General features: G+C 44.6%; 1 protein-coding gene across 6 annotated transcripts in view; it reads left to right on the top strand.

Moving 5' to 3' along the window:
• The window catches only part of Kcnu1 (potassium calcium-activated channel subfamily U member 1), a 71,961-nt gene extending 44,539 nt beyond the window's left edge, over positions 1 to 27,422 (top strand). For all 6 annotated transcript variants that reach the window (XM_040731744.1, XM_040731745.1, XM_040731743.1 and 3 more), the window contains 9 exons: positions 4,145 to 4,259; positions 7,877 to 7,973; positions 9,876 to 10,100; positions 13,271 to 13,457; positions 14,982 to 15,056; positions 16,685 to 16,824; positions 21,289 to 21,483; positions 23,243 to 23,355; positions 26,215 to 27,422. In XM_040731744.1, coding sequence (XP_040587678.1) covers positions 4,145 to 4,259; positions 7,877 to 7,973; positions 9,876 to 10,100; positions 13,271 to 13,457; positions 14,982 to 15,056; positions 16,685 to 16,824; positions 21,289 to 21,483; positions 23,243 to 23,355; positions 26,215 to 26,497 — 1,430 coding nt within the window. In that variant the 3' untranslated portion in view covers positions 26,498 to 27,422. The remainder of the gene's footprint in view (positions 1 to 4,144; positions 4,260 to 7,876; positions 7,974 to 9,875; positions 10,101 to 13,270; positions 13,458 to 14,981; positions 15,057 to 16,684; positions 16,825 to 21,288; positions 21,484 to 23,242; positions 23,356 to 26,214) is intronic.

Below are 27,422 nucleotides of genomic sequence, written 5' to 3'. Positions count from 1 at the left end.
TTTGGAGTCTTGATTATTATGTGGCGAGGGGACTTTTTTGTGATCCACTCTATTTGGTGTTATGTAAGCTTCTTGTACCTTCATTGGCATGTCTTTCTTAAGGTTGGGAAAGTTTTTTTCTATGATTTTGTTGAATATGTTTTCTGCCCTTTTGAGATGGTTTTCTTCTCCTTCTATACCTATTTATTCTTAGGTTTGGTCTTTTCATGGTGTCCCATATTTTCTGGATATTTTGTGTTAAGGATTTGTTGGACTTAAGGTTTTCTTTGGTTGATGAATCCATTTCTCCTAGTGTATCTTCAACACCTGAGATTCTCTCTTCCATCTCTTGTATTCTGTTGGTAATGCTTGTATCGGTATTACCTGACCGTTTGCCCAGCTGTTCTATTTCCTGCCTTTCTTCAGATTGTGTTTTTTTTTTATTGTCTCTATTTCAGTTTTCAAGCCTTGCACTGTTTGCATTGTTTCTTGCAATTTTTGGTTTATCTTTTCGTCCATTTGTTGCCTTTTATGAATTTTTTGGTTTGCTTTTTCTTCCATTTCTTGCATTTTTTGGTTTGCTTTTTCTTCCATTTCTTGCCTTTTTTGGTTTGCTTTTTCTTCCATTTCTTGCATTTTTTGGCTTGCTTTTTCTTCCAGTTCTTGTATTTTTTGGTTTGTTTTTTCTTCCATTTCCTGCCTTTTTTGCTTTGTTTCTTCTTCCATTTCTTGTATTTTTTGCTTTGTTTCTTCTTCCATTTCTTTGAGGGATTTTCCTATACCCTCTTTTAGGGCCTCTGTCATTTTCATGAAGGTAGTTTTAAGGTCATTCTCTTCTGCTTCATTTGCATTGGAATGTTGGAGTCTTGCTGGTGTGGAGTCTCTAGAATCTGGTGGTGTCATATTTGTTTTTCTGTTGCTGAGTATGTTTTTGTATTGTCTCTTTCCCATCTCTTCTTCTAGTGGGTGCAGAAAGAGTCCCTTACTGGTCTGGGGACCAGAGTTCCCTTTTGGTGGGTGCTAGCAAGTCCAATAATCTGGTAGTTTTATTCCTTGTCCTCATTCTGGTCCCGTGGGTGGAGAAGAAACTGGAATCTGGGGTGCTTGGCTCCCACCGGGATTGGAGGTTCTGTGCAGTTCCCAGGCGATCCCCAGGCACTGGAACACAGGCCCAGATGCAGGGTCTGTTTTACCTGGTCCCACCAGAACAGCTGGTCCTCTGGTCTCCCTGGATCTGCTAGTTTCCTGGTCTTGTTGATGGGAGAGAAGTCCTGGAGTCTCGGGTGTTTGGCTGCTGCTGGGATTGGAAGCTCTGTGCAGTTCCCAGGCGATCCCTAGGCACTGGAACACAGGCCCTTATGCAGGGCCTGTTGTACCTGGTCCCTGTATTTATAATGTAACGAAGTAAATTAGGCTCACCTGTAAATCTTAAGGTGTCGTTGTATATCTTTAAACAAGTTAATATTTTTAGACGTGTCTTAACTTATTCATGTGATGGGTCTGCATCTGTATGAGTATATGCCTTGTGTGTGCAGGGGCCTGTGGAAGGCCAGAGGAGAGTCAGATGCCCTGGGAGCTGGTGTGACAGGTAGTTGTGAGATGCCCAATGTGGGTGCTGGGAGCCAAACCTGGATCCCCTGAAGACCAGCACAGACTCTTACCACTGAGCCTTCTGTTTCTCCAGACTCCTCATGTCTTTCCCCCCACTGGTTATTTCAGCCCCCAATGTTTGTATTGTATTTTATCTCAGCTTAACAAGATTAAAAACCTTGAAAAAAACTCATATTTGACAGTCAAAACGTTTTAGTGGTTAGAATTCATCCTAAAATATTTATATATACATACATGTCTACCTATATGCACACATATATCTTAAAATTAGGTACACATTAACAGCAATGATCAGTAAGTTTTAGAAGATGTATAAATGAAAGGGCTATGAGTTTTGTTATTTAGATCTGTCTTAGGATGTAAAACAATACATGAAGCAATTATGTTTAAAAATTATCATGAATATATTTACCATTTGGCCAGTAGATGAAAGGACAGATAAATACATGAAAATCATCTATAAGCATTTAACAACAACATAAAAAAAACCCTCAAAGAACATGTAACAGGATTCAAGAAAGTCTCCATGTGAGGATCCCAAGCAATTGTGACAGGAGTGGGTATTTTGGGCAGCCCCAAACCACACAGTGGCTTTCAGGGCATGCTTGCAGGGACTCTGAGCCTGCTACACATGACCTGACTCCAGTGGCTCTCTGCAACCACAACTTCCTCAATCTTGCATATATACCCCAGTACCATATGCAGGACCACAGTTGCATCAGCTTCTGTATGCTGGCCCTAGGGAAACACGGTTCTCCAGGATCAGGGCATCCCCCTTGGTGACATTCCCAGTTGAGACCCTCTGGCCTTTCAAATGAATTAGCATTTTTATACCTTGGAGCCTTTGATGAGTCTTATCTCCAAGGCTTTCTCAATGTAGAGCAAGGAGGTTTCTCTAACAGTTGCCACCTTTCTGGCATGCCCTGGCTGCAGCTTTAAATTTCTGGAGCTCTTTTCCCTGGCAAAGTGCTCATCTTTAACATCATTCTGTTCTATGCCCGCTCTTTCTTATTGTAGACCTACATGAGATCGGTGAGCATTAATTTCTTTCAGTCTTCACAGGTCTGGGATCTATTTATGTCTTTTTTTTTTTTAAGTTTAATTGTTGTCTTAGTTAGGGTTTTATTGCTGTGAAGATACACCATGGCCACAGCAACTCTTATGTAAAAGAAAATTAATTAGAGCTGGCTTATAGTTCAGAGATTTAGTCTATTGTCATCATGGTGGGAAGCTTGGTGGCATGCAGGCAGACATGATGCTGGAGAGAGATTTTTACAACCTGGATTGTCAGGCAGCAGAAAGAGAAAGTAACACCAGTCCTGTCTTGAACATTTGAAACCTCAAAGCCCACCCCTAGTGACACACTTCCTTACAACATTGTCACAACTAATTCAACAAGGCCACATATCCTAATAGTGCTGCTCCCTGGTGACCAAGCATTCAAATCTATGAATTTATGGGGGCTGTTCTTATTCAAACTTCCACAATTGTTTATACAGAAATCTTACTTAAGGAACTCACTGGAAAACTCTACTAAACTGTCATGATATTAACAGTTTGCCTTGAAAGAATAAAACCATGGGCTGGAGAGATAGCTCAGGGGTTAAGAGCACTGCCTGTTCTTCCAGAGTCTTGAGTTCAATTCCCAGCAACCATATGGTGGCTCACAGCCATCTTAATGAAGTCTGGTGCCCTCTCCTGGCCTGCATGGATACATGCAGGCTGAACATTGTATATATAATAAATAAATCTTTTTTAAAAAAAAACATGAAGCCATTTTACCATTTCTGTCCTAAAATGTGAGAAAATTATTACTTGTATACTATCAGCATTTGTCCCTATGAAAATCTTTAAAAGTCATGGTGTGTTCATTCTCATTATTGTGTAAGAAAAAATTATTAGTTTCTATGTTATTTCAATATGTAGCAATTCCCAAGGGGTTTGAGACGTACCCTTGGATGATCAAGTCTAAATTAGTAACAATAGTACCTGCAAAGGGAAGATCAAATATAAGCTAGTGACTTCAGACGACAGTGAATTGGAGCCTGACCGGCATGTGCAGGAAGGATAGGGTTTCCAGGTCCTAAGGTAACCCCAGCCCCTGCCCCTTGGAAGACATGAGAAGGTGCAGAAGTGCCTTGGAGGTATTTACTCTCACATGCCAGGTACATTTGCAGCCTGTGTACCCTGATCCTACAGGGCAGTGGTCGAGACCCCCTTGGGGGTTGCATATCAGCCTGCATTTTAGATATTTATGATTTGTAATAGCAGCAATATTACAAGTAGCAACAAAACTAATGTTATGGTTGGGGGTCAGCACGACATGAAGAACTGTGTTAAAGGGTTGCATGCAGAGTTATGAAGGTTGAGAAGCATTGGTATAGATGGAAACCAAAGACTTTGCTATCTTTTCAGAGTAGCAGTAGCTAAGAGTTCCCAGACTCTTCCTAGGCAGGAGCCTGGGAGTGACTCGGTCAATGGAAATCATAAAAAAGACCCTGTTAAGGAGGTGACAGATGGTATGTGACTCACTGGGGTTGTTGTGCACCTGCAGGGCCGGACATCGTGGTGATGAAAAGCAACAGTAAATCTGCCTGCAGTTCGGAAAATCAGGATCTTATTTCAGAAGAACATGAGAGCTTGCTCACCATCACAAGCCTTAAGAATAGGTAAGAACCACAGGATGGCAGCCTCCTACATCACTCAGCTTTAGAAACTCAACTTAGATGGAAACATTTGGTTTATTGGCTCCTCTGTAGACCAGTGGAATCACTGTTTACCAAATACACCCATCCCTGCTTTGGCCCCATAGCACTTACTCTTTCCCACCTCAAACTCTAAAGATCCACCTGCCTCTGCCTCTCGAGTGCTGCAGTTAAAGGTGTGTGCCACTACACCCAGCTGAGATTGCCTAAGTTTTTAAATCTGCAAAATGGGACCAACGAATTCTCCCTCCCCAGCTTTTTTTGCTCTCCAGCTCTTCAGTATATTTAAGTTACTACCTGGAGATGAAGATGCAGCTGAGTTGGTAGATTGCTCTAGCATGTACAAAAACCTGGGCGTGGTTTCTAGCACCACATAAAACTGGACCAGTTGGCATTCACTTGTAATCCTAGTACTTGCCTATATGAGTGTGAGCCATACTGACTTCATGAGACCCTGTCTCAAGAACAAAACAACAACAAAAATTTTTACTACCCAGAAAGCAAGGTAGAGAATGATTTTCTTAGTTAATTCTAAAGAATCAGGTCAATCTAAAATATTTATCATTCCTAATTTTAGTGAAAACATCTATGTAATATGTAGGTAATCTTTCAATTTTGTAAGAATAATAATCTCGGAAGATTGAGAATTATGATTACCTAAAGATAAATATATTATCAGTGGAGCATAAACTACTATGACCAACATAGCAGATATTTTTTAATGATTGAATGACATTAACTATACAAGAACTTCACTAGTATAACCTTCATATAAAACAGTATGAAAGTTTCTCAAAGAATAAAATATACACGTGTCTTAGTTTTTTTTTTTAATTGCTGTGAATAGACACCGTAGTCCATTATCATCATGAGAGGGAGCACAGCAGCAGGACCAGAAGGCAACAGGAAGTTGACTGACTGTCACACTGAGGGAAGCTTGAGAAGAGCGACCTCAAAGCTTCCCCGACAGAGACACATATTGCCAACAAGACCACACCTACACCAATGAGACAACACCTCCAAACAGTGCCACTCCCTTTGGGGACCATTTTCTTTCAAATCACCACAACAAGTGATCCAATAATTCAATTTCTGAATATTTAGCTAAAGGGAATGAAATTAGTATATTAAAAAGATTCCTAAACTCACCCTTTGGTTGCAGCTTTCATCACAATAGGCAAGCTGTGGGGCCTGTGGTAAAAGAAGAAAGGACAAAAAAGTGTGACATTCACCTCTATGTATCCACACTAGAACAGACTCACACATTTTCGTTTGGCTGGTTTTGGTTTTTGTTTTTTGAGACAGGGTTTCACTATGTAGATTTGACTCTCCTGGAACTCAGTATGTAGACCAGAGCCCTGAGCAAATAGAGACCTGCTCCCCTCCCCCCAAGTGCTGCAATTAAAGGTGTGTGCTACCACACCCAGGGAGCTCCACATTTTACAAAGAAGGCAATCCTGCCCTTTGGGGGGAAGTGGAGGTACCTCAAGGAATGTGGGGTGCAGGAAGCCAAGGGCAGAGCAATGAATGCTCACGTACACCAAAGCAGATCTCATGGGAAGCAGAAAGGTATCCACCAGCCATTGGGCTATGGCAGATAAGGAGGTTCTGGCCAAGTGTACAACAGTAACAGGAAAACAATGCACAAGTACAATTCTCAGTTACTTAGTGTTGTGTACTGGTGGTTTTGTGTCAACCTGACACAAGCTAGAGTCATTAGAGGAAGGAGCCTCAGCTGAGGAAATGCCTACTAGAGATGCAGCTGTGAGGCATTCTCTCATTTAGTGATCAGTGAGGGAGGCCAAGCCCATGGTGGTTCTATCCCTGGGCTGGTGGTCCTGGGTTCTACAAGAAAGCAGACTGAGCAAGGCTTGGGAAGTGAGCCAGTAAGCAGCTCCCCACATGGCTTCTGCCTCAGCTCCTTCCTCTAGGATCCTGTCCTGTCCTGCCCAGACTTCCTTCAGTGAGGAACAGCAATGTTGAAGTGTACGGCAAATAAACCTTTCCTCCTGCTTTTTTAAAAAAATATTTTATTTATTATGTATACAACCTTCAGCATGCCAGTAGAGGGCACCAGATCTCATTCAAGGTGGTTGTGAGCCACCATGTGGTTGCTGGGAATTGAACTCAGGACCTCTGGAAGAACAGTCAGTGCTCTTAACCGCTGAGCCATCTCTCCAGCCCTCCTCCTGCTTTTTGGTCATGGTGTTTCGTTGCAGCAATAGAGTCCCTGACTAGGACATGTTACAAAACATTTTTTCCTTTGTGGTACCAGGGATGGAACCCAGGGTCTTGCACACTCCACCACTTAGCTATATTCCTGGCCCCTTTTAAAGAAACGCATTTGAGACATTGTCTCGCTAAGTTCTCCAGGCTGGTGTTGGACATCAAGCCTGTTGTAGTAATTAGTTTTTTTTTTTTTTTTTTTTTTTTTGGTTTTTACGAGACAGGGTTTCTCTGTATTGTTTAGGAGGCTGTCGGACCAGCCCAGCCTCGAACACACAGAGATCCGTCTGCCTCTGCCTCCCGAGTGCTGGGATTAAAGGTGTGTGCCACTACCGCCCGGCTGTAATTAGTTTTATATTTGGGAAAATATGTGAATGAGTCTGAATGAATAATAAGGTGGGGTCGGTTTCATATGTCTCAGATGCCAAAAGATGCCATCTTCTAAGAGAAATGCAGGGCAGTGGGAACTTGCCTTCTAGTCTAGGCTTTTTCTGAAACCAGATGACATAATCAGTGAGGAAGTATCAAGGATTAGATGAAGGAAAGGTACTGGGACATTTCAGGCATCCAGGTTTGGCATCACTGTTTCCAACAACCAAACAGCTACAGAATACCATTGGGGTGTGGGTATTTTACTCTTTAAAGATAGTTGGTAAACAGGTGTTTGTAGAGAACTCTCTGTGCTACGTAGGTGTCGTGTCTGGATATAGGAAGCACACTATAAGCAGCAACCCCATTGGATAAACAAGATGCAGGAATAAATCAAAGCCAAGTGAGGAAGCATCCCTTCAGGTGCTCACTGAAGGGTGCAGCAGAAAAGACATAGGAAGAGGTGACACCGCACAGACTTCTCCAGAAAGCCTCGTGTGAGAGGAGGAGCTTGAAGAGGTGGGAAGAATGTGATGTGGACAAGGCCAGGGGGAACGTGGTGCCTCTGTGCATCAGATAGCCATTCCAACCAAAGTGTTGTGAGAAATCACATCCCTGATCTCTCAAGAGACGTTCTTGGCTTTTGGTATTATGCATGCATGTGTATGACTGCATGCACCATGGTTACATTCCTGCTAGAAAATTGCTAGAAAGCATGGCTCATGCTTGAGAGACCACACGTGATGGTGCATGATGAGATCAGCCATGACTGGGCCTTCATGGATTCTTTCCCAGGTTATCTCCATGATAAAGGGTTGTCTTGCTGTGGGCAAGCCAGAGCCACAAAAAAACCCTAAGTGTAGTTTTAGCCACTCTGCGTCACTAGCTTTCCCGTTCTTTAATGTGGCTGTGAAAACAAATAACTCGGTGTTGGTATGTTAGCTCCCTGAACTTTCTCAGACTGACTCTCCATTCTCTCTGCTCAGGAACATGACAAATGACACAGTGGATGACGCTGAGCAGCTGGACAGCAGTGGCTTGTTTCACTGGTGCAAGTCAATGCCCTTGGACAAGGTGGTTCTGGTAGGTGACCACACCAGGGTGAGGGGTGACCTGTGAGTCACTAGAAGAACTAGCTCCTCTATAGCCCATGAGTTTGGAACGAAAGATACATTAGCCACACAAGTCACAGGCCACGAGCCATGTGGCCTGTAACAAAGACTGTGGGCAACGTGTGGGGTTTAAAATGCAGGTGGCATCACCTATGGGTTCCACTTCTGAGCAGCTTATCCAATAATTCTTCTCAACAACGCTTTCCAGAGACCTAGCAAACCTAAAGCTGCCAGATAAATGATCTACAAGAACTCTGCATTCTTTTGTTTTAAAATAAAAGTGTCCCTAATTTATTGGTTAAAATGTACTTTCCTATGCTTACATTTAACAATTAACTAAAAAAGGTATCTGTTAGCCAAGCCTTGTAGACGTTATAGTTCTGTCCCTCCCTGGGCTCTCAAGCGGAAAATTTCCCCATCTATGACCATTTAATAATTACAGATATTTTCTAGGTTTTCAAAAGCATTTTAGTACACAAACCATTCCTTCTAGGTCCCACCTTTGTTGTTCAATGCCAGTATCCTGACAGAACATGTTCCAATATTTATAAAACACGGCTACTCTTTTGACCAGCATCATTAATTTCACAGAGCTGGTATATCAGCTAGGAGACATATCAGCTTATAAACAACTGTTTCAGGATTTCTACCCATGCCAGGTAAATATCCACTGAGCAGGGAGCCATGTGTGTTTTCAGCCCAAAGCAGATCTTAAGAACAGCTGGACCCAGACTGACACACTCAAGAGAGGCAGGGAAGGCAGTTGGAGAGAGGATTTTGTTAGATTGTGTTAGTTAAGCATACAAACAAATCTTCGTACTTCCCTTAAAATACTGGTTGTAGGATGTATGTAGTTCAGACTGAGTGCCAAGTCCCCAGGAATGAAAAGTGCAGATTTCAGAAACTCAGAACCTTTGAACTTGGTTCTGCTTGCAGGAGGATGCTCACTTTGCTCTACTCTGAACAAAGGGCACTCTGCCAAGCCACCATCTCTCTTAACTGAGAGGCAGGCTTTACCAGAGTTGGTTGGAGGAACTGCCTTCCCTAGCTGTGTTCACAGATGCAGTCTGCCATGGATACTGTTTCTAAGTGTTCAGTTCATCTCAGCCGAGCAACTATTAGACTTTAGAGATGGTGCATGAGCTTTACTTAGAGGCTTCGAGTTAAAATTGACCAGATTAAACAGGCAAGCATTTAATGATTTAGTTAGCATGCGTGTCCGTCTCTAGGCAGCTGGAGAAAAGTAGTTTTCTATCTTGCAGCAGGCAATCCCTGCAGAGAGTCTTCCCCGATGATTTCATCAAATAAGCAGCTGTGTCAGGTGTTAATTCTTGTTATTACATATGCCCATTTGAAATAGTCTAATTCATACACACACACACACACACACACACAATGTATATGCTGTAGAGCTCACTCATATGAAATTTAAATACACGTAACAGTCTCTACCAGTATTCCAGTGTCCCCCTTCAGAATTCTCAAGTCTTTAGGTGGGGTGTAGTGGTGCACACCTTTAACCCCAGCACTTAAAAGAGTGACAGTTGGGTCTCTGTGAATTGGAGGCCAGCTTGGTCCATATAATGATTCTAGGTCAGGCAAGGCTACACCATGAGATCCTATCTCAACACAATCTCTCTCTCTCTCTCTCTCTCTCTCTCTCTCTATATATATATATATATATATATATATATATATCTGTACCAACTATATGTAGGTTCCATTTTTGTATAAGCAGTTGAAAGACTGTATTAGCCTATAAAAGTACTGCTCTGGAGATACCTAGGGAGTCAGGAGGGGAAGGAGGTGGGCCTCATCTCAGAACTCTTAGCTATTTGTGAAACTGACCTGAGTCTGGCATGTGTCTCCTTAGAAACGAACTGACAAGCCAAAACATGAGTTTCGGAACCACATTATAGCATGCGTGTTTGGAGATGCCCACTCAGCCCTGGTGGGGCTTCAGAACTTTGTGATGCCTCTGAGAGCCAGCAACTATACCCGGCGGGAGCTGAAGGACATTGTGTTTATCGGGGCTCTGGAATACTTCCAGAGAGAATGGCGATTTCTCCGGAACTTTCCCCAGATATATATCATGCCTGTAAGCATTACACGAGGATAATGATGTAGTACTAGATTTGTAACAATAGTAATGATATTTATAGTTTCCAGTTATGTGGCACCTGCTGTGTGACAGATATTAGCTAAACAGTTTGCCTGTATCATTTTATTTACTCCTCTAAATAATCATATGGGGTAGACTGTAAAAATGCCAAACCTTAGGTGTGGGAATAGTAGGCTCCCAAGTAGGTAGGTTGTCTAAGATCACAGAACAAGTGAGTGGAAAGAGTAGATTTAAATCCAGACATTAAGGCTCCTGAGTTTGTGTTCAGACCAGCATGTTTTATGGACTGTGCACAAATGAGAATTTTTCTCTGTTTCCCAGTCTGCTTCTCCCTTACTGGTTAAACCTAAGCTGGTGCTGGCTGGACCTTTGGGCTCTGACTTTCTCGTCTTTTCTGATCACATCTTCCATGGAACACACAGCCACACGTGGACCCTCACAAGAAGGATATGGAGAGGAGGGGCTCCATCTGCCCTGCTGAAATGGACCTGTTGTTGGAATGCCGACTTTCCGTTGTGACTGTGCTGAGAGGAGTGATCAGGCATGGGGACTCTGCTCCCGTGAATGTGTTAATGCTGCTGCCCTGAGAATGGGACTAGCCTCTCTGGGAGTGGGTTCCTGATGGAAGGGAAGTTGGCTTCCTGCTCTATCCAGTGTGTCCCCATCCCCCCGCCGCACTAAAATGCAGCAGGAAGGCCTTCATAAAACATGACCCTTCACTCTTGGATTTCCAAGACTGCAGAATTATGGGAAACGAATTTCTTTTCTTCGTAAATTACCCAGTCTGTGGCATTCTGTTACAGAAGCAGAACAGGCTAACACAGAACCTTAGTTCTGTGCTGCATTCTAGCTGATGTCTTATTTACATTTAGCTTTCATAGGTTTATACTCTAAGTTATGCTACCATTTTCCCGGATGAGAAGTCCATTATATGCACTGTGAACTGTACCAAAGCATTTGAATATTTAATGAAATAATACTGGCAGTGTATAAGAACTACTGATTCTCTAAAAAGCAAATTGAAGTTGCAGTTCTAAAAAAGCCACCATGAAGTCCTCCGTGTCTCCTCCTCCCTGCTTCACTCAACACGGCAGGAGAGAAGATGCTCGGAAGTCCCCAGTCTTAACTGCTGTTGGGAATGCTCCATGTCAAACCCTTCCACAGGGTATTTTTGTGACAGACCTGACCAGGTTTTGGATAGGATTATGGAAGGGCCTTGCAGCTTTGGGCTGGAGAAGCCATTGAGCGTTGAGAGCTTAATGAGTTGTTGTTTGAACTTTGAAGATAACTGAGAGCAGTGCAGACAAGGGAGGCTTGTGGAGTTTCAGAAGGACTGTGGAGAGTCCATTAAAGACTCAGTGAGCGCTGTTTAGTACTCGGAGCTTTAAGAATCTGTGCTTCTGGTCAGGTGGGGCTGAAGAATGAGCTGTGGTTAGGAAAAGACTAGAACCACTAAGGTGAGACCTTTGCTTTATTAGGACAATTGATGCTGATTTGCTGGAGATGAGAAATAAGTGTGGTTAAGAAGAGACCAGCATCACTGAGGATCCTAAGACTGGGAGGACTTCCTTAGGCTCAGCACATAGAAACTGGTCCTGAGGAGGTCAAGGCTGTGCCTTATACTGGCAGCTGAACTTGGTAATGTGTAAAAATCTCCTTCATGGCACTGGTTTGGAGGCCTCATGGAGTCATGGAGAGCAGGTGAGACTTGACATTGCGAGAGGTCAGGAGAGTCCACTGGTGAGGTAAAGCCTCAGTTGAAGCAGAAGTCTCAGGACTGAAGGGGTCAGAGAGAAAGCTGAGCCTGTGAGAGATTCTTGGCAGAAGTGCAGCCCAGTTGCTGCAGGAGGTCCCAGAGTGAAGATTCCATTACCTGGGTGACCACCAAGTACAAGAGCAGCTGGGGAGTGGAGCTGGGCTGAGCCTATGAGATGAACTATGTACCTCTTGCAAGCACTTTGGAGCCTAGAAGATTGTGACTGAATCCCAGAAGTCTGAGACTGAACTGTATACTGTTGGACTTTATTTTACTTTGATTTGATTCTATGTCCCAATTCTTTTTGGAGTAAGAAAGTATTTAAATTATTTTTTATGTCATAGGATCCATGGTTAAGAAACTTTGATAATTCAGAAAGACTCTGTATATTTTGAAGAGGCTTTGAACATTGATAGAAACTATAGATGTTTTTTAAAAAGAGACTGAATTTTTAAATACTGTGGGACTTTAAAAGTATTTATGTTTTATGCTCTTATATTAATATTGAGATTTTGGAGATCAACAAGAAAGGAAAGGTTATGGATTAAAAATGATGTGTCTGTGTGTCAAACTGACAAGGGACCACTTGTGGTGGCTAGTTTTATGTCAACTTGACACAAGCTAGAGTCATTTGGAAAGTCATAGCCCCACCAGATTGGCCTGTGGTACATTTTTTGGTTGATAATTGATATAGTAGGGCCCAAGTCACTGTGGGTGGTACCACCCTGGGCTGAAAAAAGCAGATTTGCGCAAGCCCTGGGGAGTAAGCCGGTAAGAAGCAGTCCTCCATGGCCTCTGCTGCAGTTCCTGCCTCTGGGTTTCTGCTCTGCCTTGACTTCCTTCTGTGACGAGCTGTGATGTGTACGTATAAGCTGAATTAAACCTTTTCCTCCTCAAGTTGCTTTTGGTAATGGTTCTTCATCACAGCAATAGAAATGCCAACTAGGACAAACCCCAAGCTTCCCAAAGGTGAGGCTGTATTACCAGTTATTTGGAGAATACAAGTGGGATGGGTGGCCTGCTAGCAAGGGTGAGAGACATAGAATTAACCTCTAGCTCCATGATGCTTCCTTTCTCTGACATTTTCATCACCATGGTCACCTTTTGCTTTCTTTTCTCTTTAGTTGTCAAAATGGATTTTTTGCTCCCCATCACTTCCTTTTGTCTCATCCAAATTTGTCCTCTGAGGAGGGGTCTGTGAAGTCAGTGCATAGTAAGACATTAACTATTAATCAGGACAGGGTGTTGGACAACTGATAACGAAGTTTTAGTCAAGTCAGTAGAGGCTTTAGCTAAAACCCTGCGTCACCCACAAAGAGCACCACCATGAACTGTGATCTCAGGCCCGCCCGTGTGAGGATCCCGTCACAACGTGGAACTCTCTCCTCAGGGCTCTGCACTCTACACTGGCGATCTGCATGCAGTCAACATAGAGCAGTGCTCTATGTGCGCCATCTTAGCCTCCCCGTCCAAGGCACTGAGCAGCCAGATTCTGGTGGACACTGAGACTATCATGGCCACCCTCAACATCCAGTCCTTTCGGGTCAGCTACCCTACCCAGGTGTCTTCAGTGCCAGGTCAGAACAACTCCTGAGGGGGCGAGCCTTGGGGGGGTGGGGTAAGGAAGTTAATTAAATCCCCCCTGAGCAACCTTAACTTTCTTTATAGGATAGGAAGACTTTAAAAATTGATTCTATTTTTTTGGGGGGGACAGGGTCTCATTGTGTCCTGGAACACACTATGTAGAGTAGGGTGGTCTTGAACTCACAGAGATCTAGCTGACACTGCCTCCTGAGTGCTGAGGCTAAAGGTGTGTCCATCACACTCAGCCAAATGTTGTTTATATACATATATATACATATATATGTACATATATATATAGTGATTTTCCACATTTTATTAATTCAGCAAAAAGATTCCAATTTTCTCTGCTGTATTAGATTCTATATCAGGGCTGGAGGTTGGCCCACGACGCACCAATTGATGGTGGACGGTCTTCTTTATGTTTCCCAGGATCAGTGGTGACAGTTTTGGTTGTCACAACTGGAAAGATGCTGCCATCTCTTGGTAAGGTCACACAAGCTGTCTGTTAAACAGCTTTCAGCACACCGGGCAGCCCCACACTAAAGGTCACAGTACTGAGACCGAGGACTTGCCTAAGGATCCATAGAGGCACCTCTTGGACATGTGTATGGGAAGCATGAAGGGTTTCCAGCCATGCTGATTACTGCCGGGCCACACTGCAAAGCAAAGCTGGCAAACCTAGACGGCCTCTGATTGTCACCTCCTCCACATCAAAGACTGCTCTTTACAGACTCCCAAGGTTCTCAGAGTGGGGTGCCGCTCAGCTCTGAGGAGCGGAAAGAAGATACAAGCCATATCCTCTAGAGGACCTTGAAGTGGCAGAGAGTATTAGGGGCCAGACGCCCATTGAGGGTCTCCAGAAGCATGCGTGAAGCAGCAACATCAACTCATTAGTAGTTTCCTAGAAGTGCTATGAATATATTAATGCAGCTCAGCTATTACTCAAAACACTAACACCTTACTACTTGGAGACCTTTGCGACACATGCACACGTACACACATGTGTGCGTGCACACCCAAACAAGCACCATTTACCATCCAAGAGAAGAGACTAAATACAGTCAACCCTCTGTACTGTGGGTTCTGCATCTGTGGATTCATTCCCAACCACAGGCAGATGGTATTCCAGGGGAAATGCATCTCTATTAGACATCTAAACATTTATAGACCTTACATCATTGTTCTGTAAACATTATTGTAGTCATTTACAATGTGCTAGGTATTATCAGTCATCTGAGGTAAGGTAAGGTGTTTGAGAGGTGTGCATCAGCGATACACAACTAACTGACATTTTCCGAGAAAGAGCTTGAGCTTCTGAGGATTGGAACTTACAGGGACTCCACTCCCCATAGATATCAAGGGACAAGTATAATAGATTTTTTTCTTCTAAAAACTTGAGTTATGGACCAGAAAGTAACTTTGCTGAGCTAAGACATTGGGTCGTGTAATGTTACTGTATTTCCAGCCAAGTTTTATGAGCTGTTTGTTTGTTCTTGTCATCTCTTTATTGTCCGTAGACACAAGGGCTGCATCTACCTTCAATAAATATGGCCAAAAAATATACAAGAGGATCCCCATTCTCACTGAACTGAGTAAGTTGCCTTGCAAGTGGGATATTCAAGGGAGAGATTTCTATGGTGCATAGTTGATGCCTCAAGCTCTTTCTAGAATCCATAGTCAGAGGACTAAGGAAACAGAACAGGTCCCAGAACCCTTCTGATGCTCTTTGGGGCTTCTCCCCAAATGGAGACATCATCCACTGAAGCCTGTTCCAAGCACCTGAACCAGCCCGTCAGTCTACTTGTAATCACCTTGAATCTTAGATGACTGCAAGTTTAATGCATATCTTAACTGTTTCTTCCCTCATAACCACTCTGACTCCCAAGATTAAGTATATAGTTAGAAGAAATGGTGAATTAAGTGGGGGCGGGAGATAAGGGACTTTGTTCAGCCAAAGACCTTTTGGAAACAGACACCCACTGTCACATTAACTAACAAGTCACCCGCCAGACCCTCAATCTTTGCTCTTTACCACAGCCTGGGAGTCCAGCTCCCAGAACTGCACCCAGGGTTGCAGAAAAGAATGCCTTCGGAGCAGTGGGGACTTTGGAAAATTTCCTATCTATCCAAAGAGAAAGTCTCACATATACAATCTGAGGGTGATGTTCTTTCTATTTCCAGCTCGCCTTCTCTAGCTCCAATTCTCTAGCTCCAATTCTCTCTAGCTCCTTTGTTCACCTAGCACACACACACATATATATATATATATGTGTGTGTGTGTGTGTGTGTGTGTGTGTGTATACACACTCACACACACACAGACACTCAACAACAAACTTTCAATAAAAAAGTTTACAAAAGCTACATCTGAGGGGAGAGGGTAATCATGTCAACGCCTGGCTTCCAGGTTCTTGGTGTACAGGCTGTGGCCAGAGGTGGGGGGCATAGTGCCTAGTCAGACAAGCTGCTGAAGAATTTGCACAGGAAGTAGGTCTTTATCAGTCAGACTTGGCAAGAGAAACTCACATAGTATTTTAGGTTGCTTCGTGCTGATAACCTTGGTTTAGACACCTATAACTGTTCTTGTGCATATCTGCAAAGTTTTTAACTTATGATCCATTTACAGAGACATTCTAGTCTGAAGTTATTTTGAGGTTATAAATTAGCTAAATGTATGTAGCTTGTCTTAGACTGGGGAGAAATTGTTGTTTTCTTATGTTAGTCTGAGTAAAAAAAACAAAACAAAATAACCAGTGGTGGTGGCTTATACCTTCAATCTCAGCACTCGGAAGGCAGAAGCAGGTGGATCTCTGTGAGTTTGAGGCCAGCCTGGTCTACAAAGCTATACAGAGAAACCCTTTCTCAAAACAAAACAAAACAAAACAAAACAAAACAAAAAACAAAAAGAAACAAAGCAGGCTTCGAAGTGTCTTATAGTCCTCATGGAACAATCTAGTTATGAACCCAGGTCCTCTGGAAGAGCAGCCGTGCTCTGAACTGCTGAGCCATCTTTTCAGCCCCATGGCTTTTTTTTTAAACATAAATTCTAGGCTCAAATGGCTCTTCCTGGATGTGTGGCAAGCACTTTACTGGCTGAGCCACACAGAGGGACAGAAAGCCCATGGGGCACTGTTGTCCCAGAGAGGACTGAGTTTAGGAATGCAGGCAGCCGTCTCCCGCTCTCCCGTGGCTGGCTTTGCCTTTTCATCTTGTCTTACAGAGAACCCCTCCAACATCCACTTTATCGAGCAGATTGGAGGGCTGGATGGGACACTCAAAGGAACCAGCCTGCATCTCAGCACTTCCTTCTCCACGGGTGCCGTCTTTTCAGGCAACTTCTTGGATTCTCTTCTGGCCACGGTAGGTGCAGATGAGCCAGAGTACTCTGGAGCGAGCCTCTCATGAAGAGACCACTGCTCCCAGTTTTGACCTCTTTTTACTTTTCTGAAAAGGCAACTTCACAGGCATTATTTCATCTTTTCAAATGTTCACATTTTCAAGATTACAACCTTGCAGTCCCGGCGTCGAGGGAATCCCAAATGCCTGGGGGGACGGACACCCAACTTATATCTTTGCATTCAGCTGTGTCAGAGCTCTGTAGACTGATCTCCCCAATAGTTCATGTAGACATCACCATAAGAGGACCCAGGACTTTCAAGCGGAAAGGCTTGGTCTTGGGAGGAGCATGCCATTTATTCAGATCAACGCCAAATCTCCCTCTGTATTGCTCCTCTTGTGGGATCCATTTTAAGTTTCTGGTGATGGTTCAGTGGTTCTTTGGCTGTAAGCAGACCCCTGACACCCATCACAGGATTCCCATGAGCAGAATCCACTCTGAAACAGTGAACACCTACTGTGCTGGGCACTGTACCAGCAGGGTACAGCAGAGACCAACTTAGACATGGGTAACTAGCAACAGAAAGAATGCATACAAGGCAAAGGTCAGGGGAGACAGGATTATACGGAGCTTGGGGGAAGGGATTTCAACTATGACCAGGGCAAGGGATTCTGAGGGGATGCTTGCAAGTCATTACCTGGAAGGGAGTGGATGTCACTGAGAGCTTTTAGGAAGAATGTCCCAGGCAGGAATAAGGTATCTGAGGAATCTGAACTTGTCTAAGACCAGACAATCTGTGTGCAACCATTTGTGAATGACTGTAGGAAGCCCTGAAAGGAAATCATGTGATCCACTGCCTCCCAGACTCCTCCCACGAAGGGTTTTTCAAGAGAAGGTTGCAAAAAGACCAAATATTAATGAGAAAATCCAAATGCATGAGGCTCTGAGGGGAGCTTGGTAAACACCTTGCTTTCTGTAGTTCCGTGTTCCTGAATGGCGTGCTTGCCTCAAAGACGGTCTGCATGTTATCAGAGCATGGCTGGGCCATGTACAGTCTTCATGGAGTCACTGCTCCCTAGAGCTGAGGAAATAACATGGCTCTGCTCCTCTTAGCCACAGTGAATACCTTGTAAACCCTACTGAGCTCTCAGACAAATAGCTCTACCTTGGCACTAGAACACTGCTAAATGAGCTGATAGGCCATGGTGTTCTTGAAGTATAAGCTACATTAACCCCTGTGTAAGCAGAGATGTCTGCATTGAAGGGGAATCAAGCAGGTTACATTTCTGAGGTGACTCTTAACATTGTGCTGGAGATGAGCCTTCCAGAGTAGGCTGTTGAGTGAGAAGAGCTACATAACAGGAAAGGCACTGGAACCAAAAGAGATGCGAACTGCAACCCAACAAAGGAGATCTAGGCAGCATGAAGCCCCTAAGACACCAGGGTTCATCAGCTGCCAAACGCCAACATTCAAATGGGTAAAATTCCAGGTGAGGACCAGGTCAGTGACCTGAAGGAGGACACAAAGAACAGATGAATCCAACCCCAGCCCCTCGAGAGGGAAGCAGCATCGAGACCAGAGCCAGCGGGCTGGACAAGAGTCAGAGAGATGGTCAAAACGTCAGCCAGATGAAAGGAAACTTAATTAGTAAAGCTACACTTTGGGAATAGAAATGTGGGAAGTGAAAAAAAAAATCAGGACTGGGTGGTGGTGGCCCAAACCTTTAATCCCGGGAGGCAGAGACGGGTGGATCTCTGTGAGTTCAAGGCCAGCCTGGTCTGCAGAGTGAGTTCCAGGACAGGCTCCAAAGCTACACAGAGAAATCCTGTCTTGACACCCCCCCCAAAAAAGAAAAAAGTACAACCGAGAGCAGCACCAAGAATTCTAAAATCCCCAGACATCAGGGAAACGGGGATTAAACTGCTTTGAGATTCTCTCATCCCGGCAGAATGGCCACCAAAGCACGTGACAGCGAAGGCTGACCAGGGTGCAAGGACCTCTGAACCTTCTCCACAGCTGGTAGGAAAGTGAGTTTCTGCAGATGCTGAGGACACACTGGGCGGACACTTCCCCCAGACCTGTAACTCTGGCTACGAGCGCTTGTTGTGCCCTATGGGACAGGGGCTTAGATGGAAGCGTCTGCAGAACAGGCTGAGTGCGGACCTGTGCATATCTGACGGTGATAGAGACAGGAGAGTTGCTAGGGTTCGCTGACTGCCAGCCTAGCCAAAGTAATGTAAGCTCCAGGGGCGGTGACAGACCCTGCCTCCAAAGGAATAAAGCAAGAGTGAAGGCGGCATGCGCCCAGTTCCTCCCTTTACCCTTCACGTTCTCCCACAGAGCATGGACCAGCCCCCGTGTGTGCATGCACATTTACACAGACGTATACACAGAAAGAAAAGAACTTTATTTTTAAAAACTTGCAAACAGAAACATCATGTGCCAATGTCCAGACCCAAAGACTATACCACTTAAGGAATTTACGTGCAGTTAGAATTGGCATTCTTTTTTAGTCAATTTTTTAAGAATAAAAGTGGTGAATATTTTTTAATTGACCCCCCTTTTTTTCCCAAGAGAGTGTTTCTCTGTATATCCTGGCTGTTCTGGAACTCACTCTATAGACCAGGCTGGCCTTGAACTCACAGAGATCCACCTGCCTCTGCCTCCTGAGTGCTGGGGTCAAAGGCGTGCCACCAGTGCCCAGTGACCCTCTTCTAAAATTGATCTCTTTCAAGTAAGAAAAGTAAAATAGAGCTATTATATGATCCATCTCCTAGGCTTGTATCTGAAGGACTCCAAGCTATCATACTATAGAAGTTCTTAGGCATTTATATTTATAGGTGCACTGTTCACAACAGTTGAGAAACACAGCCAGTCAAGTGTCCATCAGCATATGACTAATGAATACGATGTGGCACATGAGCACAATAGAATTGTTTGCAGCCATAGAAAAAAGGAAGCCTTGACATTCACAGGAGAAGGTGTGCACCCACAAATCATTATGTTAAGTGCAGAAAGACAAACATGTTCCTTTCATGTGCAGAATCTAAAGTTTTGTATACTTGTATGTGTGTAATTGTGTGTGCACATGTGTGTATACTTGTGTATGTACATGTGTATGTTTGAAACAAGGAGTTCACGAGAAGGGAGTGTGATATTTAAGGGAGGTGGGGAGTATACAAGGCATTAGGATATATGCACTTGGAAAGTAGGGACTAACTGGGGGAGTAAAGGGAACCAGCTGGATGACAGAGGAGCATGGGAGAGGATGGGAGAGACTGGAGAAATGAGAAGAGAATATCAAGAAGCAGCCATATGCAGATGCCATCACAAAACCCATTACTTTGTTATGTCAACCTAAAAAATGAAATAAGTAAAACTCTTAGAAAATATGTATTCTGTCATCTTGAGAAAACCTACTACACAGGATGTAAGATTGTAACTAATTCTGGAGAGGGAGTTTATGGAGAACACCTCAGATTGTTTAGACTCAAGCTTGTTTTGGTGTGCGAACTTGTCTCCATTTCCTCTTCTGGTTTCCCCTGGACACCAAATGTTTGACTTGAATAAGAATGGCCTCATACTCTCAAATATTAGAATGTTTAGTCACCAGGGAGTAGCACTATTTGAAAGGATTAGAAGGACTAGGAGGTATGGGCTTATTGGAGGAAGTGTGTCACCAGGGGTGGGGCTTTGAGATTTCAAAAGCCCCTGCCAGGCCCAGTAGCTCTCTCTCTGCCTACGAATCAGGATGCTGACTTTTCAGCAACTTCTCCAATACCATGTCTACCTATGTATTACCATCTTCCACACCTCAATGACAATGAACTAACCTCTGAAGTTGTAAGCAAACCTATAATTAAATGCTTTTATAAGAGTTGCCTTGGTCATGGTGTCTCTTCACAGCAACTAAGACACCAAAGATTCTAAAACTCTATTTATCTGACACTTATAACTGTTACTGTGGTGAAAAGAACTATGGGAGTCCCATGAGTGACATCACTGTGTGGCTTTAAATAGGTCATTATTCAAGAACTGTAAGTAAATTCACATCCCCAAAGCTCAAGAATAGATGACAAAAATGTCAGTGTGACCTCAAGGAAAAATCTATCTCATTAATTATATATACATTTTTTAAATGTACATTGACAATGCTTAGGGCATTGTGGCTTGACACACTACTCTGGTCACTTATGGAGGAAGAAGGCTCTGGGATATCAGCACCATTATTCACTTTTCAGTGTCTGCACTATAGGAACAAGACCTCCTCACTGTTTGTTTGTTTGTTTTTCTCCTTGCTTTAACTAACCCAGCACTCTACCCAAAGTGCCAACTTAAACTCAATTTGAATTTGATAGTGGTGATAAAAACCAGCACCATGAGGCCCACTTGACATGGTGATGCCTACTTAACCTCTATGTCCCAATGCCTACCGTTCATGTGCTGGCCCCTCTGATTTCACTCGTGGCTTGCCTTTGTTTTCCAGGCCTTCTACAACTATCATGTCCTGGAGTTACTTCAGATGCTAGTAACAGGTGGCATCAGTGCTCAGATGGAGCAGTGTTTGGTTAAGGAGAAGTACTACGGGATACATGAAGGCTGTGCCACAGTCTTGTCTGGGAGGGCACGGTGTAAGCTGGGGCTTCTCTCTTTAGACCAAACCATTCTATCAGACATTGAGGTGAGTCTACTGTTACTATAACGCATTTCCTACTTCCTTAACTCTCTGATTTTCAATGGTCTAGGTTGCTTCAGATCATAAATGACTTAACACAGAAATAATAACTAGTAAAAATTTAATACAATACAGTGTTATAGCTACAGTGTCTCTGCACAGTACATTTTCATCGGTTGCGTTTATTCTTTGCAAAAATCTCCAGAGGTAGAGAAAGAGGATGGGAAAAAATCTCCATCCTCCAGCTAAATCTGCAAGCAGCATCAGAGAGACCCAACACTATATGTGGATGCATCCCCTCTAGATCTCGTATTGGAAACTCAGTCCCTAATGCAACGGTGTTGAAGGGTGAGCCATTAAAAGACTGGTGGAGGGAGCATGAGGAACTAAGTGTCCCTAGCAGGAGTAGGGTACCAGTAGAAGGATGGGCTTGGCCTCCTCCCTCTCTTACATGTGGCCTCTCTTGCCCTTTCACCTTGTCATGACACGATGCAGCAGTAAGGTTGTTGTCATTCGTAGTCCCCTTGACCTCTACCTTCCAAGAAGCCCTAGATCTCCTCTATTTCAGTCTTTTGTGTGAATCTGTCCAGGGATGACATGAGTTAAGTAACTAAACCCACTTAGCAGATCAAGGAACTGAGGCTCACATGAGGCCGTTACAGTTTTAACCATATCACAGCGGTGGACAAGCTAAGGAGTGTGTTCCAGGCTCAGGCTGTTGCCTCAGTTCCTACAATGCTAGAGAATTCTGGTCAGGCCACCTGTAGTCAGGCAGAACTCTGGACCTGGCTCTAAGACTGTCACTGGTTTACGGAATATGCTGATACTTTCTTGGCCCAGAAAGCAGGAAAAGGCAGATCATAACAAGATAACCCCGTGGGCAGCTTCCAGTGGGGCATCATCCCGTAGGAGCTGGGGTAGAGTGCAGCCTGGTCACAAGTCATCCACTTCTCGGTGTGCTTTGTTCTGATTGACACTGCATCCCCCTGTTCAGGGTTATAGTGAGCACTCACTGGACAAGGAGACATCTTTGTAAAGTCAGTGGCTGCCAGCAGGGCCCTCCAAAGGCATGTGCTCTGTAGACCTCTGCCCTGAACATGGCCCAACACATACTGCCCAAGTGTTCTGTGCCTGTGAATTCCAGATGCAAACACCACCTGCCTGTATGTGGTTCTGGGACCCTCACCTGCAGTTGCCTGGTGAGGGGTAAGCCCAGAGAGCTGCTGCAGGTGCCTCCTCTGGATCTCCGAGGTAACAGCAGGCTGTCCTGCATTTCTGTTCTCAATTCCATCTTTCCCTAAGGAAGCACAGAACTGAGCAGCTGTTGACCTCGCCTTTCCAGATGCTTCTAGCCTATCTGCCACTGCCTTTGAACTGTGGCCTTGTTGACCATAGCTTTAGAGCAGGAATGCTTGAGATCCCCTGAAGTTTACCCTAAAACTGAATTTTTGAACCTGTTGCTCATGATTAATTTTGAACCTGTCGCTCATCTTAATGGGGGCCAAAACTAGCACGGTAAAATGACGTGCAAGACCATGTGCCACACTACATCCACCAGAGGCTCCTGAGGAAACCAGAATCATAAAGGGATAACTAATCACAAACCTCTGTGACTGCCCCCTTACACTGCCATCACAAGCCAATGAAGGGCTGCCAGGTTTTCTGGGTGTCTGCAGCAAAGAGCTGGCAAACAACACGCAAGGAAGTTCTTACAGCTGTTGGATTAAAGTGCTTACACAGCCCTGTTGTTCTGCTCTCTTCGCAGCCAAGAAAAACCTTTGGACAACTCTTCTGTGGCTCACTAGATAATTATGGGATCCTATGTGTTGGCTTATACCGTGTGATGGATGAGCAGGGACACAACCCAGAACACAAAAGGGGAGTATGGTGATTTGAAAAGTGCTAGCCACTTTTAAGTGTAGAACCAAGGCCAAGTCCAGAGCTCCAGACCAGCTATTGCATAGCAGGATGCAAGGGGATAGATAATGATGTAAGAATATGGAAGACTGGGTCCAAACAACGGGAAGCATGTCATCAGAATCCCATGAACCTTGTAAGGAGAATAGAGATTCTGTCCCTATTGGAAACTAAAGCATTAACTTTACATAAGAGTTCTTGTATGGCCTACCTCCACCCACGAGGCTGCTGCTACATCAGAGGGATGCCCTGGTTTCCTGTTGGGTTCACTGGGAAATGTTTAATGGATGCTTCTCTCTAGTCACAGTGGCTTGGATTCTTAAATCATAAGTGCACTGTGTTCAGACTCCAGCTTTATTAAAAGGAGATCATTATGCTAGTGGTGGGAAAGAGAGAAAATCTATCTGGATCAAAATGGAAAGGGGAAAAGAAAGGATGCAATCTATAACAGCTCAACCATGCAGTTCCAAGACAGGACTGTCACATTGGAATGAAAGCAGTTAGTAGCCAGGGAGAAGTGAAAAAATGGAAGAGTAGAAATAGGTTGGTGGAACCCATTCCAGTCAGGGGACAAATAAAATTACCCGAAATAGTGAGCTCAAGTGAGAAAGAGAAAGAGGGGGAGGACAGAAAGAAATGCGAGAAGGAAGAACACTATAGTAAGAAGAGACAATAAATGAACAATATAAGATGTGTGTGTGTGGGTTACTTAGCACTAACATTTCTTAGTGCTTACATAGCCAGTGCAGAGAGAGGAGGTGGAGGAGTCACACAGTGCAGAGAGGAGGAGTCACAGTGCAGAGAGGAGGTGGGAGGAGTCACACAGTGCAGAGAGGAGGTGGAGGAGTCACAGTGCAGAGAGGAGGTGGAGGAGTCACAGTGCAGAGAGGAGGTGGAGGAGTCACAGTGCAGAGAGGAGGTGGAGGAGTCACAGTGCAGAGAGGAGGTGGAGGAGTCACAGTGCAGAGAGAGGAGGAGTCACACAGTGCAGAGAGGAGGTGGAGGAGTCACACAGTGCAGAGAGAGGAGGAGTCACACAGTGCAGAGAGGAGGTGGAGGAGTCACAGTGCAGAGAGAGAGGAGGAGTCACACAGTGCAGAGAGGAGATGGAGGAGTCACAGTGCAGAGAGGAGGTGGAGGAGTCACACAGTGCAGAGAGGAGGTGGAGTCACACAGTGCAGAGAGGAGGTGGAGGAGTCACACAGTGCAGAGAGGAGGTGGAGGAGTCACAGTGCAGAGAGGAGATGGGAGGAGTCACAGTGCAGAGAGGAGGTGGAGGAGTCACAGTGCAGAGAGGAGGTGGAGGAGTCACAGTGCAGAGAGGAGGTGGGAGGGTGATGCGGAGTTAGAAGAGGTAATATTCAGATGGGCTGATGGGTGGTGTGAAAGCAGGGTTGTCATGGATACAGGGAACAATGGTAGACTGTAGGATCGGGGATGAGGACTGGAAATCCTGATGAACAGAGAGGAGATGCACCCAGAGTAAGAGAGCAGGAGAGAGAGGATGGAGGGAGGTTGTGTGTGGAGACTCATTTGCTGAAGCTTGAGATTTCTGACGTGGGACATAGTCAGGAAGTGGTAACACTCAGGATGTTCCTGGAACGTGGTTTGGAGATGGAGAATCTTTGGGTAGCAGATGTCAGAGAAGTGAGCCTAGTGACACAGCTGTAGAGCACAGAAACACTGTAGCAGTGAACAGTGGTGATGGAGCCTGAGTTAGGAAGAAAATGCTGCCCGAGTGCTGGAGACCTAAAGGTGACACTCATGGATTAGGAGGGAGGGCTAAGTGGGTTTAAAACACTTTTAGGCCAGTGGGGAGGAGCAGGGCTCTGAGTATAATGAGACCTATGTAAAACATGGTTCCCCTGCCCCACTTTCTCTCAACCCTACACCCTGCCCCCACGGGTCTGGAAAGTCTGTAGAATATGGGTTTTGGAAGAACGCGCTGCATCTATTAGAGAGGAAGGAAATGCTATCTTTCTTTTAAAAGGAATTTGTGATTGTGCCAAATGTTAATTAGAACCAATCAGGGCCACAGAGGACCCGTGGGAAATTATGAGTAGATTACTGGCTGATGGAGGGGACCTGCCGGGCGGTGGAGAAGGGACATGAAAGTCACACAAGGTCAGCTGCCTACATTTGTTGTGAATCCTGGGTATTAACTCATACCTGTTGAGGTTTGCTCTGAACTTGACTGCTTGTTGAGGTGCCTTGCTTCCCTAAACGTCTTCTCATGGAGCACCAGGCTGTGGGTATTCTTTCAGATTTACTGTTAATAGAAATTTAGGTGTTAAATTAATTTATTCTTTGGTCAGGCTGCATTCTATGTAAAACGCTTGTGACAGACACATCAGGTCGAGATAGATATAAGTCTGTATGGAACTATCTGGGACCCTGGCATGTTGTAACAAGCAAACTTGTGTGTTTGCAGTTACACGGGGTGGGACCCAAGGCCCTGCACGTGTGAGGCCAGTGTCCAGCATTGACCTGTCTTCCTGGCTCGTGTCCCAGTTTGCTTCAGTACTCAGAAGTGTGCTAACTGAAGGCATGTGTATACTAAATCAGATAACCCTGGAGCCAGATAAGCCAATAGAGAGGAGCTCTCCCAGACACGGGCTTGCTTCTCTCTCATTAAAATCATGAGAATAGCCGCTCCCAGAGAGCTGGGCTGCCATGTCCAAGTGGGTGTGTTTTAGAGAAGTGACCCCTCCTGTTCTGCGTGCCAGTGGCCAGAAGGAGAAAAAGGTCATCTTCAGGGCATTGCTTGTAGCCATGCTGTGCAAACGGCGGTTTCAGAATTTCCTTTGGCTCTCCTCACAGGTTTGTAATTACCAGGCCGGCTAATGAGTGCTGCCTGCTGCCCTCAGACCTCGTGTTTTGCGCCATCCCGTTTAGCACCGACTGTTACAAGACGGAAAACGTTCCTTCAGCTCAGATTCTCGATAACCTTACCAATGTAATGTCAGTGGCCCCAGAGACGCATCTGAGCATCCAGCATCTTTCCAAACTCGGCACGGGGATAGAGAAGACGTCTCATCACACCAACTCCCGAGTCTATCCTTTGGAGTCATTCACTACCAGTGATTTTAATCTAATAAGATAAGAACAGAAGTGTGCTGTTCTTGTGCCCACTGCTTAGTAGTTGACGAGTCGGAAAGCCCACACCGCTGTGGAACAGACCGTCTTATCCCACTGGACCTGGTATGATGAATAAAGATGTACGTGACAAACGGTAATAAAGGGAGGTCCACGCTCTTTCCCTTGAGCAAGACATGGGTTCCTTTGAGCTGAAATAAGAAGTCCTCCCCATGGACAGATGCCGACAGGAACCAGAACTAGTTTGTCTATGAATAAGACCTAGGTCCATGCCTGGAACAAGTATTAGGAATATTTTTGGATCATCCTGAAGCAGGGAATCCGCAGAATTTGGATGACGTGGGTAAGAGGGATGAGTTCTTTTTAGAAGGTACGCTCCTTGCTCTTGGGCACTGCAGTTGTTTCAAACTGCCAAGGCCATGGAGATGACAAAAGGTCTTATCCATTTTATGTTGGCCAACCACTCCTAGGCATGGGTGGGGCCTGCCCTGCAGTGTGGTTAATATGCCCAGTGAGACTCCGTTGGAACACACTGATTTTGCCTTTGCCAGCAGGCATCAATTACTGGTAGCTTCTTCATTAGGGGTGGGAGCCCGAGTCTACTCCCTCTCTTAGCACCGGGACCTCATCGAGCTTGAACCTGTGCAGGTCTTCTATGCGCTGCCAGTCTTTGTGAGCCCATGACAATCAGTCCTGTGTATCTGGAAGACACTTGCTTTGTTTTGGTGTTTTTTGTCTTCCTGGATGTTTTTGGTTGTTTCTTTTGTTTTTTCATTTTTGTGTTTTGTTTTATTGAAAGAGAGAGGAATAAAATAAATTTGGGTGGGGAAGGAGGTAGGATCTACGAGGAGTTAAGGGAGAGGAAAACATGATCAAAATTTATTGTATAAAACAATTTAATAATAATAATAAAGTCCTATCCAGAGCCCGGG

The sequence above is a fragment of the Mesocricetus auratus genome, unplaced genomic scaffold, assembly GCF_017639785.1.
Source record: "Mesocricetus auratus isolate SY011 unplaced genomic scaffold, BCM_Maur_2.0 Super-Scaffold_100026, whole genome shotgun sequence".
In the NCBI taxonomy this organism is placed as follows: Eukaryota; Metazoa; Chordata; class Mammalia; order Rodentia; family Cricetidae; genus Mesocricetus; species Mesocricetus auratus.
The sequence above is the reverse complement of the archived record's forward strand: the minus strand, read 5'-3'. Positions and strand labels throughout refer to the sequence as shown.